This window comes from Mauremys reevesii, linkage group 15 (assembly GCF_016161935.1).
Source record: "Mauremys reevesii isolate NIE-2019 linkage group 15, ASM1616193v1, whole genome shotgun sequence".
NCBI classification, from domain to species: Eukaryota; Metazoa; Chordata; order Testudines; family Geoemydidae; genus Mauremys; species Mauremys reevesii.
The window spans coordinates 26,187,263-26,201,336 of NC_052637.1; the positions used below are offsets into that span (position 1 = coordinate 26,187,263).

Genomic DNA, 14,074 nt, shown 5'->3' on the forward strand with positions numbered 1-14,074 from the left:
GTTCTGCAGTGAAAAGCGGGGACTTCCTGGACATGTGATTATGTTTTCAGGTAATATTTCTATTCTTAAATGAAAGCATCTGTAGTAACCAACCAGATGAGTTACATTACAGTTACCTGTTATGATTCTTTACATTATCTGTACTAGCTGCTCAATATATTTATACTTTTCAAACAACTTTAGTAGGATGCAGAAATTTAATGCTGGAGATTGCCATCTCTTTTGCAGCTCTGTTTGAGATGGGGATTCACAACTCCCTTTGCCCTGGACAAGATGCCTAAACTATTACACCCTTTTTGACTCTGCTTCATCTAAGGTGGGAACTCAGATTTCTGCTTTCAGAGAAGCCCCAACAATGGCAAACGCCAAAATGACCCTGGAGAAAAATAACCATCAGCAAGGTAGTGGACATTGTTACACAGACCTTGAAGGGTGGTGGTGTAAAATAAGAGAAAATTGGTGAGGGAAATTAAATATAGGTGAACAATTTGCTGTATTAAAAATAGTTCTTTACATCAAAGACAGACCAAAAACCCTCCATGTTTTTAGGTGAGGAAATCATAGGCTGTTACAAAAATTCCCTACACTTTTCTCTGACTAAGTTAACTATACTTTTGAGTCTCAGAAATAAAGGGATAAATTAAACAACATAGATCTTTAGCTACCTTTCTTACTATATATAGAGCATCTATACTCTAGCATTTAGGCATCTTAAAGAAAGGCTATTTACTACAGTACAATTGTCAGAGGAAACCAACTATGGCCACTAGGTAACACTTATGTGATTGTTAGGAAGACTGGTCTAAATTCCATTTAAGATTCATAGGAATCATTTCCTAGCCTACAGAATGGGCAGGACTTAAACTATAGACACAGACCTCTGCAGAAATAAAAGGCCATTTAAAACAATGATAAAAGGACAGCTCAGTGATAAACACCAGTGTTACATCAGTCCTGGAGTTTATACCATCTAATATGACTGTCGTGCTCATCGTCGTTTAAACGGGGTCACCCATCAGGTGACTGGCTAGGTTCATCTAATAATGACAGAAGCTGCAAGTACAATGCAAGTACTTGCAAGTACAATGCAAGTACAATGAATTAACAAAATACAATAAAATAAATATTGGTTACCAGCTTTTATTAGGTCTTTGTGTTACTGGAATTTATTATTCCTAGCAGAGATTATAAAGGAGCTATCCTACCACTTCGGTTCTACCAGTTGGAATTTTCCTAAGGCTTTGGATTTCATGTCTTTTATACCTTATTAACATATACATAGTAGTACCTCCAATTTGTTTAGCTGTTCCCTGCTGCAGCTGTACTTCAGCCACAGCTGAGTTGGGCTGGCCTGCCTAACAACAGCCATTTCTAGGGAGCGGCTAAGTGTTTAATAGGCTCCATGTTATATACTAAGCAAAAACAGGACACACTGTGTCCCTTTTTTTAGCAATACTTGTACAAGGAAATCAACAGTTTTATATTTTGTATGATTTTTGTAATACAAACATAACGTTGTCTGCTGGGCCTTAAAATTTATTATTTATCTATATTGCAGTAGCACCTGAGTGCCTAAGTGAGACTCGGCACCCTATCATGTGAAATGCTGTGCAAACAAAGACAGACCATATCTAAACCAAACACCTTACTACCTAATATGAAATTAACTTGCACATGCACAATTCCAATTTTAGTCCATAGGAGACATTAGTGCAGACTGATAACAGGATTTGGCACATAGATTTTAAACAACTATGGAAGGCAAAAATCACTGTTGGTGTAAACAAACAACTCCCAAAATCATGCTTGTTTATGCCAGCCGTGAATATGGCCTACACACTAAGAAACAGCATTTACAGAACAAATTATTGGTATCCATATTCCTGTTGTAGAGGCCTGACACAACACTCTTGACAAAAGAGCTCCCTCAATGGCAAATTACCAAACTCATATTCATTCAGAAACATTCCCTCTGGTTTTTCCTTTCTTGAAGTAACACACCCAGCGAGAAAAACCCACCCTTCCCTTTCAGATCAGCAGAAACTCTTTCGAAATTCCACAACTGATTCTCACACGGGAGGGAAGGGAGGGGGGAAATCAGACTAAATAATCTGTGCCCCGTCTGAAGCTGACTGCCTGACTACACTATGAATTCACAGGGGAAATAAATGAAGGAATTTGTTAAACTAAATGTGGAGAGCTGTTTCATAGCCCTCTTTTACATGAACTTTGACTCTGCCTATATCAAGTTCTGACTTTCAAAAACTAAGAAATTTATTTCAGAGAAAATATGAAGCATCATAAAGACTTTTACAGGGATAGAATATAAGAGCTATATTCCCTCATTTAATAGCTTTGCAAAGTTAACTTTTAGATGTCTAATTTAGTTCTAGTAAACACGGTAATAAATTTGTCATATTTATAAACCTAACTAAAAGCAAGTGTTAATGCTAGCAAAGGGTTATAATTTGGTTTGCTCAACAGCCATAAAGTTAAACTGCAAAAGGAGTGAATGCGTGGATGTGATAATCAATTTCCTATTCAGGAGCCTCCTTTCCATTTACAGTATCTGTGCATTTGGCTGTCGATTATAAGCAAGCTTTGGCAGGTTCCTGTGGCAAGCAAGCTTGGGGTTAGCTGAGTCCCGCCTTCGCCAGAGAAGAGACTCATGAAGGACAAAGCGATTTCAATAAAAAGGAGAGAAAAAATATAATAAGCAAGTGTGTTAAAAAGCCAACCATACAAAGGCATTCATACAAAACTATGGTTTCTATAGAACTAAAACCAAATATTGTTTGTTGCAGCTTGCTGTGTTTTACATGCAATTTTTTCTACAGTTTACCAAACAATCATTATGATCTGTGTCCCACCTAAATGGATTTAAAAGACCATAAGCTAAACACGCATCTACACCATGCTTCACCCCACTTACACAGTAGATCATTATGCAGTGGTACAAACATGACAGTCCGTGGGAACAGAGAAATGTGCTTGTTGGAGGGCACAAAAGTGACAAGAGTTTTGTTTGATAGCTCAGACGCTGAGGTAATGCTGAACGAAAGCAGTGGATACAAATACATGAATTGTAGCTTCAGGCTGGAGTAATATCAGGTGCATCTCTACACCCTGAGGGCTCAACTCCTACACTTTTTAAATCCCTCCCACTGAAACAGCCTCCTTCAGTTTCACTTAGCCATCAAGCACAGAACAGGTACTTCTCTCTCCGCACTGACAGCTACAGCTTAGCAACAGTGATCACCTTGAACACTTCAGCCATCTACGTATCTGGTGAGTACTTTTTTAAAACGTAAATTCAATTAAAGAGTAATGGTAATCAGACTGACACCTAATACAAAGTGATCAAAATGTATTCCCTTATCATTCTTTTAGCATTTATATTTCACTATCTCTGTAAGCAAAATAACTCCTCTTCTAGCAGGTGCACTTATTGCATAGAAGCTTTATGATAAAAACTTTAACAAAACTTTTTAAGTGAAATAATTATTTTATTTTGTGAGAAAGGATTTTTCTTCATTTTAGCTCCCATTGACTTTTTACATTAATTACTATATTCTTCCAATGAAAATATTTTAAGCACCTGTTTACCAAGCACATAAACAATTTTAACTGTAGTATAATTATGACAACAAAAATATTTTAGTTACCAGATATTCTTTAGATTATTCTCTAACTACAAAATATTAATATTTTGACCAACTGAAAAAATCAGTGCAAAATAAGATCTTGAGCACTTGTTTCAATTTTTTGTTAAGCTTCTAGGAGGTATATTCTACACAGTATGAAAGAATACAGCTCTTTTATTAGTCTCAATCATCTGTCTCTTTGGTTAATTAAAATGTACCATGATTAAGCACATACAATGTAACAACTTCAGTTTTAAATTATTTAAATATGCATCAGTGATTTATAAAAATGACTGAACTCAGTTTAATTTGATTAACTGAGGTCTGAAGCTATTAACCTTGTATTTACACCACAGATTTGGGGTACTATCTTGTGCTTCCTGGCTGAGCTATTCATGCAGCCTTAAATCCTTCTCTCCCCAACCTCCTAGGTCCTATTCTATTTACCCGCCAAACCACCCCTCTTCCTCCCAATCAACTAATAGTTGTGCTAACATTTATTTTTCAGTTGAAAAAGAACTGAAAGTCTAGGAGGGAGTGGCAGTTAATCACTGGAAAATCTCAACTGGAATAAAACTCACAAATCTTGTTCTTGCAACACGCAAGTTAGGTGACAATGGCATGTCCTTGAATTATGCAATAATGCCACATCACAATATTTTAATTATAGCATGCCCTTCAAAATGTTCCACCCCAATGAGTACTCCTGGTCAGTAAAATCAACATCAGCAAAAGGAATACTGCAACAACAACTGAGCATATATATTAATGTGTATGACAAACTGTTACACAACCTGTCATAGCAATGTCCTACAAAGAAAGATTATAATTACCACCACTGTTTGCAATAAAAGCAATTCTGGAACTACCCCTTTGGTAGATTAGACTTTTTAAATAACTTTTACCACTTAGAACCCCCATACCAACTATTTATAGTGACAAATTCACAATATTCTTTCTTGTAGGATTTGCTAGCATAGTATGAAAATAAGAGGCTGGTAACAGTTTTGTCTCTTTAAAAACCAGGACAAAAAAAACTTGTGGCCACCCAAAATTACAGACATCTAGGCTGAGGAGTAGGAGTGAGGGGCTGTTATGCAAAAGGACAGTCTAGTACAGGGATATTCAACAGGCAGACCCATGGGCCAAATCCGAACCACCGGACGCTTTTGAACAGACCTCAAAACCTTTTATTTACTTCTTATCATTATTGTGGTTTGAAAAATGTTTCTCTGGAGTCTGGACCTTGACCAAGAAATTTGGACCTTGACAAAAAAAAATAATTGACTACCCCGGTTTGCATTAAAAGACCTATCATAGACAAGCAATTCATAAAAGGCCAATGAACCTTTCTGTTCTAGTTTCACCAAACAATAACCAAATGCATTTTCCATTAACAATACCAGCGAGGTTGGAAACTAGGGATAGGAACTTTGGATAATTATGTAATTATTATAACAATGTGAATTTTAAAAATCAGATAGCCACAGTAATAATGAAATAAAGTGTTACTTTAAAATTATGACTCTATTACTGAAGATTATGATAAATTTTAGATATTACATTTGTATATTATTCAGATTCTAAGAAAAAACTAATTTTTTTCCCCATGAAAACATTGACAATGCTATTCTAAAATTAACAGTTTAACTTTTAATTTCCCCAGCACACAAACAACATATAGTGCAGCTATGAGGTAATTATTCTTTCCATGTACTGCGCATACAGCAACTTTAAAAATTTACAGCTATTTTAGACCATCTAATATTTTTCCTAGCTGTATTTATTTTGTGAATAATTATTTTAAATTATGATATATATTCCCCTGCAAATATTGTTGGGTTTTACTTAGAGAATGGAACTGGATTTCTCAGTCTTTGCTGGGACCAGAAGCATTTTATTCTTGGCATTTTCAACCGTAAGAGGTTTAGCTAGTGCTCCTCAGGGAAGCACTGCAAATAAGGAGAGGACAGATACAACAGGCAGACACTGGCCTAAAATTAAGAGGGGTGAAAACCTCAGAATAACCTTCAATGTACTTATTTGTTGCCTGAGGTGTAAGGGCATCTTCCTCTATAAGCACTACTGGCATCACGCCGGGTAGGTAAGAATCACACTAGGGTAAAATAAACTTTAAAAAATATATTTGTAAAGCTTTTATAGTTCTCGCCCTTTTATACACACATTGCAAAGATGGTGCCAACTCCTACAATCTGAATTTTTAGCTTTGAGAGGTTCGGCAATCCACTTACATGATTAAGAAAGGATAGTTAAAATATTATTCAAATGATTCCTGTTCAACAGGAAAAAAAAAACATACACAAAGAGGAAAGTATGAGAATTTACATTATTAATCAAAAGAGAAACTAATTATTAAACAAGAAAAACTAATTAACATTCTCTTTATAATAAATATTGTCATCTGAAATTAAAATACAAACTCAAAACTGTTGATGTAAACTGCTCAAGTATGCATGCCCGGGGTAGTTTGTTTTGACAACACTATCTTCAAGCACAATTATTTCTGGTACTTTCAAGAAAGCACAAAGACTAACATGTCCAAACTGACAGGACCAAGTTATTATAAGCTCTCCACTTTAGTTATACATTAGTCAAAAATGCAGCAAACTTTATTTCAGTCAAAACAAGGGCAAATCACACAACTTTTTTTTCCATTTCTTATTTTAGCAAGAGCAATGCTTGCACATTTCATAGAGATTCTAGCTAAATTTCATTTATCTGGCAATTTATTTTCTGTGTACTGAATTATAATTCTAACAAGTGACCGATACTGACAAAATCTTAACATGCTGGCATGTATTTTACTAACATGCTGAGATTACGAGGATCTATGTCTGAAAAAAACCACAAAGCTCTGAATTTTTTTTCCTGACGTAGAGAAATACATTAAATATTACCATGCAATTACTAGTTTCTAGTTATTTAAACTGTTGTAAAGCTATATATTTAAATCACATACTTTACCAAGTGTTTGTAAGAATCAAAACCAGGCTTATTCTTAGTCAAATTTAAAACACAGCTTTTTTTCATAAAGTGCTGTTGAATTTATTCAAGCTGCCTTTAAGATTACAATTCTACTAAAAACAGTAAATACTTAAATTTCTATGATAGCAAAAACACAAAATATATTTTATATAAGAACATTTTTCTATAATTACTATACCTGTTCAAATAAGCAGCAATTTTCTAGCTTTGCCTTCAGGTTTCAATATTAATGTCTTGCACATAATTTTCTATTAATAAAGTGTCTGATTTGAGAAATGCAAGACATCTTGATACTTTAAATAAAATCTCAACAGCATGTAGTTACCAGTAATTATTTTCCTAAATCTAATATTTTAATACTTCTAATTCAACCTTTTATGTAAGTAAAGCTTTTAGAAAAATATCAAACTACACTAGTCACTCACAATTAGTATTCCTGAAGTTTCGGGTAACACAATAGATACAGTACGTGGTTTTGCAACAGTCATCATTTTGATAATGATGCTTATAGTTCGTGATGAAATCATCATTTTTTAGATCTCTGCCATAACACATCCTATAAAATCATGAGAACTTGACTCTGAGAGGTTCTCACGCCTTCAGAATCAGTGAACATACTGGAACAAGCTGATACAAGCCCTCCTGACTTATCTACCACGAAAATCATCAGGCTATATAAAGTATCCACTTCTTTAGTTCTCTGAAAGAAGGCAAGTGGATCATACCCCTATAAATCAATGGCTGTCTGACACATGTTTGTACCTGAATATTACATATTGTACACACACACACACACACACTCAATCCCCCCCTTACCACCCACAGTCCCCTACACAGATGAAGAATGTTAAATGTTAGTCAAGCAGACCATTCTGCTATTAACTAGAGATTCTAATGCCCGTGTCTTTTAATTGAATTAAGTCCCAAAATGGGAGTTGGTTTTATCCTTGAGACACTAGCCAGCCTAACATACCCATTCAGACTGACCAGCTTTCAGACATTTACTTAGACTGCCAGGAGATGCTATGCCAGGCAGGAGGGAGTTTTGGTTAGTCTTTGGAAAGACTGGGTCAGCTCTCAAGGGTGGAGCCAATCCCACTCTCCACCCTAACAACCCAGCTAGGGGAAAGAGGAGGAGGGATTACAGCTGGCCTGGCAGGCTTGCCCCATACCACCTGCTGCTGCCAGAACCTACCCCTTGCCTTCTTCCCCCTTTTCTTTCACCCCTCCCTACAGATCCCCCTACTTATACTTTTTTGTCACATTTACCTTCTGAGTGAATGTTCCCTCGGTTTTCAGAAGAGCTTTTTTTAGAGCATATCTAAAAAAACAAAACAAAACAAAAAAAACAGGCCACTTCTTTAGGTGCCTAAATATGCACATGGATGCCTAACTTTAGGCATCCAAGTCTGAAAACTTTGACTTCAGCTTTCTATGCACCCACTTGATATTACATATGGGTAATACAGGTGCTTGACACATTTCAATGGGGAAAACTTCAGATGTGGTCAGAAGAATGCATTCATTTTTTATTTAATTCTTGTGTGCCAGCATATTTTATTTTAATTTTTCTGTTACAGTTCCTGTACTATAAGTTACTGGAGTGTTGATTTTTCCCTGACATCTTGCAACAGAGGAGCTGGCTTCAAATCAAATTTTCCTTTCTAATGTGAAGAGGAGATTCTTGAAACCTGAAAAACTTAAAACATCAACAGTTTGAAACTGAAGAAAACTGCAAAAATATGTTATAAAAGGAACATTAAATATAAGTATTAAAGCAGAAAAATGAGTCTCCTCAAAGAGCGTAAACCAAAGAAACCTCACTATATCCCAAGGCCTCCAGGAAAACCATTTAAATATAAGTGTTTTCAGTGCCCCTTTACTTGCAATGAGAAATCCCACCTTTTTAACCATATGAAGTACGGTCTCTGCAAAAACTCAATTACTTTAGTATCAGAGCAGGATAGAGTTATCAAGTGCCCAAAGTCTAGTTCCTTGGAGCCCAAACAGATCAATCAGATAGAACCTACAGCTAAATCAACTTCTAAATCTATCACAAATGGTCTATCAAATCTTGATTCTAAGCCTCAATATGCTTTTGCAAAAGATGATGCCAAGGAAAATGTAGAATTACAAAATCAGACAACAAATAGATCAGCTCAAGGGCAAAAGCTTGTAATACAGAAGGAATTAACTCCTGCCAGTACTACAGCAGAAAGTGTAATCAACATGCAGCCTGGTTTGGATGGCATTGTAAGGCCCTCAGCTTTTGTTCCTGTAGGAGAGCACAGACATAGTAAAGGCCCAGAAACTAATGAGGTTCCTGAAATGATATCCCTGTCTAATTCAAACAACAAAAGCTTGCCTTTTCATGCAAAGTCTGCATTTCATGCTCCAAACCACCCATGGAAAACAGGTTCTACTTTTATCCCACCAGAGTTTCCACATAAAATTCCTCCCACAAAAGGCTTTGGTCCCATTCCACCTTACATGCATACAATGATTCCAGAGTATTCACCCCCTTTTTATGAGCATGGACTGGCTATCTATGCACCTTACTTGCTTCCAAGTAACTCACCAGAGTGTGAAAACTCTGTGCTGTCTGTCTATGGGACCCAAGATCAACGACATTTTCTTCCCCACCCTGGGCCACTCCCAAAGCCAATAAATCCATCATCATATGAGCACTACCGATTACTTCCACAATATCATTCCAGTCCCCCAATGCCATATGGATTTTGCAGACCAACAGATCCTCCATTTTATAGATTTCCACATGTAGCTGGTATTAGTAGAGATACAAGTTCTCATCTAATGGAGGAAACTACCTTGCTGTACCCAACTTCTTCAAGTCCATCTCAACAATACTCATTAAGCTCCCATAAAAAGCAGACTGATTATGAAAAAGAAATTCCACTGCTGCATGCCAAAAATCATTCAAAAGAAGACCCAAATGAAAGAGAGAATGCCAAAATGAGCCCCCGTGCAGGGAGTGCAGCAACAGGCTCACCTGGTAGACCCAGCCCAACTAACTTCACTCAGACAAGCCATGTTTGTGAAGGCCTGTTTGACCTCTCTAACAAATCGTCTTCCACTGTAACTGGGAAGTATGACCAACAGGAAGAAAACTTCTCAGCCTTCAGACTTGCGAGGAAAAGCATAGATCAATCAACTCTACTTCAAAATGTGCAGAACCAGCAAGATAGAGATTCATCTATCAGGTAATAAAAAACCAACCTTTGCAAATTGCTTTTTTAAGATTTACTAGGGGGAAACAAAGACAACTCTATTCATATTTTAAATGTCTAGTATATAAAATATTACACTGTTGGGATGTTTTAAATGTTTTAAAAAATTATATTTATATCTATGCAAAGTATAATACCAGCTCCCATAAAACCTGTAAGGACAGTGGTTACATAATAGAGCTTGCCAGCTTTCCTTAAATATATAACTTCATTACTATCCACATTTCCTGATACCTACTCTAAAGAAATATCTAGAACACTACCAAATCTGATATTAGCTACAGTGATTTTCACATTTAAAGGGTGTCCAATGTAGTTAGAGTTCTGGTCAAACTATTCTCCTCCTTCTACCCACCATCAGAAAATAAAAACTTAGTGAATTATGTTTTTTGTTTCCATTTCTTTCAGTGTTCACGTCACTGGGGAAGATACATATGTTCAGACTGAAAGTCAAGCAAAGAATGAGGCCTCTCTGTCCAACGCAGAGGACGACACAGGGATAACGCCGCTTAATCTTTCAAAGAAGCCTGACACACACACAGAAGTTGTTCATGAACACCTGTACAAAAATGCTTCCAAAATGGAAATTCAGAGTTTTATTGAATTGCAAGACATGCCTCTGAATCTCTCTGTGAAAGATTCCTACAACACAATCAGCCTGAAAAATTCATTTCAGCATTCATCACATGATGCTGGGACTGCCACCACTCCAAACAATGAAAATGAAAATTCTGAAGATGTATACAACACAATGAATCCTAACAGTGCCTGTGACAAGCCTTCTTTCACAGCACAGAGTACTGAAGTCCAAGATTTAAGAGTAATTGACAATTCTGATGAACAAAAACAAACAGCAGCTGTTGCTCTTTGTCAGCTAGCTGCATATAGTCCTAGTAAACGAAGACTGGACAACGAAGAACAAAGTTCTCAAGACTGTAGTACTCCATGTACAGAGCCTACCCTCTGTTCTTCAGATACTCAGGATAATCACCGCAATCACAAAGCAAAAGGACAAAAAAGGACAAATCAAAAAGAATCAGCAAAAGCACAGCAAGGGTCTAAAAGAGTAAGACCCAATGACTGCAGCAGAGTGTTTACTCTAAGAAAGAGAACACGAGTATCATAATATTATTTCACTTGCTAATGTATTTCCTTTTACATCATGGAGCACCTGTTAAACTTATCTGCTAGATTACACAGTTTCTCCGTACCGACTTCTTTTTTCGTTTGTTTGGCTGACTTTTTTTTTTGGACCATAAGAAGCTATGTACAAACTACCATGTAAATAGAATGTGTTTATAATTTTGTACTAATGTTTTTAAGTAATTGAAATTTCCTATGTCTAAACTCAGATTTTGATGAGTAAACCTTTTTCATTCATAACTTAAGCCAATCAAAGTACATGAGATGGATGTTTTTGGGAATTGCAATATGGTAAAATACCTTTTACATCTGCTTTTACTACAAGATTTATAAACTTTAGAAACAATATACCGTTCATCATGTGCTGTCATAACATATTTAACTTAATTTTGTTTAATTAATCTAATTTTTTTTTGCTCCTAGCAAATAATTTTTCTTTAATTCTGCAGTAGTTTAAATTCAGCTTAAAATTTAAATTTGTTATTTAAACTTTAGTTTAAAAACTCTCTTTTGAATGTGAATATACCACAATGGTTGTACTGAAGAAACATTCATAAATTTAAGATCTTGGGTACACACAAGCTTGCACCAGTTTAATTAAACCAATTCTGTTAAAATAGTGCAAATCCCTGCATGAGAACTTTTATTCCAGCTTCAGAGGCTTACTTTGGTTTAAATTAAACCTGTTCTTCATCAAATTAGTCCTGCAGGAGAACACAGACATAGCAAAGGCCCAGAACCAACTTAGTCATTTAAGAACAGGTTTAAATGTAAACCAAAATAAGCCTCTCAAGTTGAAATATAAGTGCTCACACAGGGTTTGCACCAGTTTAACTGAAACAGTTTAATTTACAGCTTGAATTAAACCAGTACAACTCTGTGTGCAGACAAGCCTTAAGGCTGGGATTTTCCAAGGAGTTAGGTGTCCACATTCCATTTAAGTTCAACAAGATTTAGGCACCTAACACCCCTAGGCTCCTTTGGAAATCCCAGCCTAAAAGGATAGTTGGGCCAATAATTTATTTCACTTGGGGGAAAACACTGCTGGTGAAGGTTTCAATTTCAGTAAATATGTATCACTAATTCTGGAACTTAATGTGCTTTTGCAGACAAACTATTTTCTAATTCTATAATTGTGTATAAGAACTTCTCATTTTTCAAATAAAGCTATGTACTGTACTTTAATTACTAACTCAATATATGTTAATGATTAAGGAATAAATTGTCTATGTTATTATTGTTGGTAAAGTGTGTTTTGCACAAAAAATAATCAATAGCAGATTAAACATAACTATTTGCTTTTGAGCTAGCAATTAAAGTAAATCATGGCCTAGCATATCAGTCCCCTATCTTATTATATTAAGATGAGTTTCCTTCACTGGAAAGCTACAGGTGAATGAATCTGCATACTGTACATCCCAAACATTTGGGAAATTACAGGCACTCCCTAAAATCCCACAAAGATGTTATCCAGACAAGCTTTGCCAAAGGTTTAACAAAAAACTGTACTACTTATGATTCATAAATAATCATGTTTGGACTTGTACAGCAGCTGCTAATGTAACTGATGTTAAAAAATTGAAACTGCCCAGTTTGAGTAAAACAAAGGAAGATCAATCAAACAATTTAAACCACAGGTACACCTTTCACATCAACTAATTACTCAGATACAGGAAATCTCCATTTATACAAAAGACAGCAATGGCCATAAAATGCATTTAAAGAAGAACGGATGCTTTTCAATGCAACTGATGCACTTTAGGGGCATAATCTAATTTCCAGATAATATGGTATCTTGGGATAAGATGGATTTGGCTACGCAAGGTTCTGCTAGATATAATATTAACTGCAGACTACATGAATTGGATGTTTGATAATTCTAACAACCGACACTAATAACTTGGTTAGTGATTTACATTCCTTCATGGGGGAAAAAAAAGATTTCCCACAGATTTTCAAACAACAGAATACCAATTTGAGTTTGAACAGAGGAACTAGGCCAATGAAAGCCAACTAGGCCAAGAGAAGAGGCCAATGAAATCCAATTGTCATGAATTCAGGCTATTTCTGAATATGGTGTAAGATACCTATAGTATACCTAACTGTATAATATCAAATGATGGAGAGAGTAGGGAGAATTTCTCCCTGACCCCAGCTGGTATTCAGTTTAATTCCTTGAAGTATGAAGATAAATGACAAGGGTTACTTTATCCTTAGTACTGTACATACAATTGTTACTAGAGTCCAATATTTTTTTTAAGCAGGACTAAGCCAACTGCATCAATAATATACCAAGGCAGTGAGTTCCATAGATTAGCTACACATTAGGTATGTCTACACAGCAATGCAAGCCCAAGTTTGAGCCCAGGCTAAAGCCTACCCTTGCATCCACACACCAACTGTGCTAATCTAGAGTTTGGACCTAGAGTCCCAGAATCTTGTATGGCTGGAGGGTCCAAGCCCATGTTAAGTTGAGACCTAGGGTCCTGAGCCCTATTGCTTTCCTGTGTGCATGCAGCCCCGGCTAAACTCAGGTCCTGGAAGTTCTCCAGATGTATCCCAGAGTTACCGGCAGAAAAGGAGCAGCGCTGCCAATGCTACTCAACCTAATGGTGGAGAGCCAATTCTCAGATTACATGTTAGTTTAGTTTAAAGTGTTCTCAAACTGCAGTCATTCTACTGAGACAGCCACCAAAGGAGCTAATTATGCAGTTTATGTACTCATGTGCTTCTTATGGGCACCTGAATCCCATCAATAGCAGTAGCGTTTTCCAACAGTGCAACACATTCGTAGGACTAGAGTGTCGATACCGTGGGGGGTGAGACACAGGCTGCTAGGCACTCTGGGATAGGACTACTTTGACTCAGGCACTGCACCATGGACACCAGAGCCCTAGACCTAGGGTTAAAATACAATGTAGACACTAAAGCCTATTGTTCCCTGACACAGACAGCTGACTCAAGTCCCACTAACCCTAGGCTTACATTGCTGTGTCAACATACCCAAAGATACTTTTTAAGATTCCTTGTACG

The 14,074-nt window shown here is 36.4% G+C and overlaps 2 protein-coding genes across 9 annotated transcripts in view; one reads left to right on the forward strand and one right to left on the reverse strand.

The window, feature by feature from the left end:
- TBCD (tubulin folding cofactor D) overlaps positions 1-14,074 on the reverse strand; it is a 248,552-nt gene that overhangs the window by 170,319 nt on the left and 64,159 nt on the right. The window lies entirely within an intron of this gene.
- ZNF750 (zinc finger protein 750) lies at positions 3,208-11,404 on the forward strand. Its single transcript, XM_039501347.1, has 3 exons — positions 3,208-3,288; positions 8,231-9,871; positions 10,307-11,404. The coding sequence occupies exons 2-3, from the start codon at positions 8,436-8,438 to the stop codon at positions 11,022-11,024; spliced, it is 2,154 nt and encodes a 717-aa protein (XP_039357281.1). The 5' UTR covers positions 3,208-3,288; positions 8,231-8,435; the 3' UTR covers positions 11,025-11,404.

What these genes read in the sequence shown, in the direction of transcription:
- ZNF750 (XM_039501347.1), top strand. Translation starts at nt 8,436, where the DNA reads ATGAGTCTCCTCAAAGAGCGTAAACCAAAGAAACCTCACTATATCCCA. An exon ending in GATAGAGATTCATCTATCAG is followed by an intron (nt 9,872 to 10,306) that starts GTAATAAAAAAC and finishes CATTTCTTTCAG; the next exon opens with TGTTCACGTCACTGGGGAAG.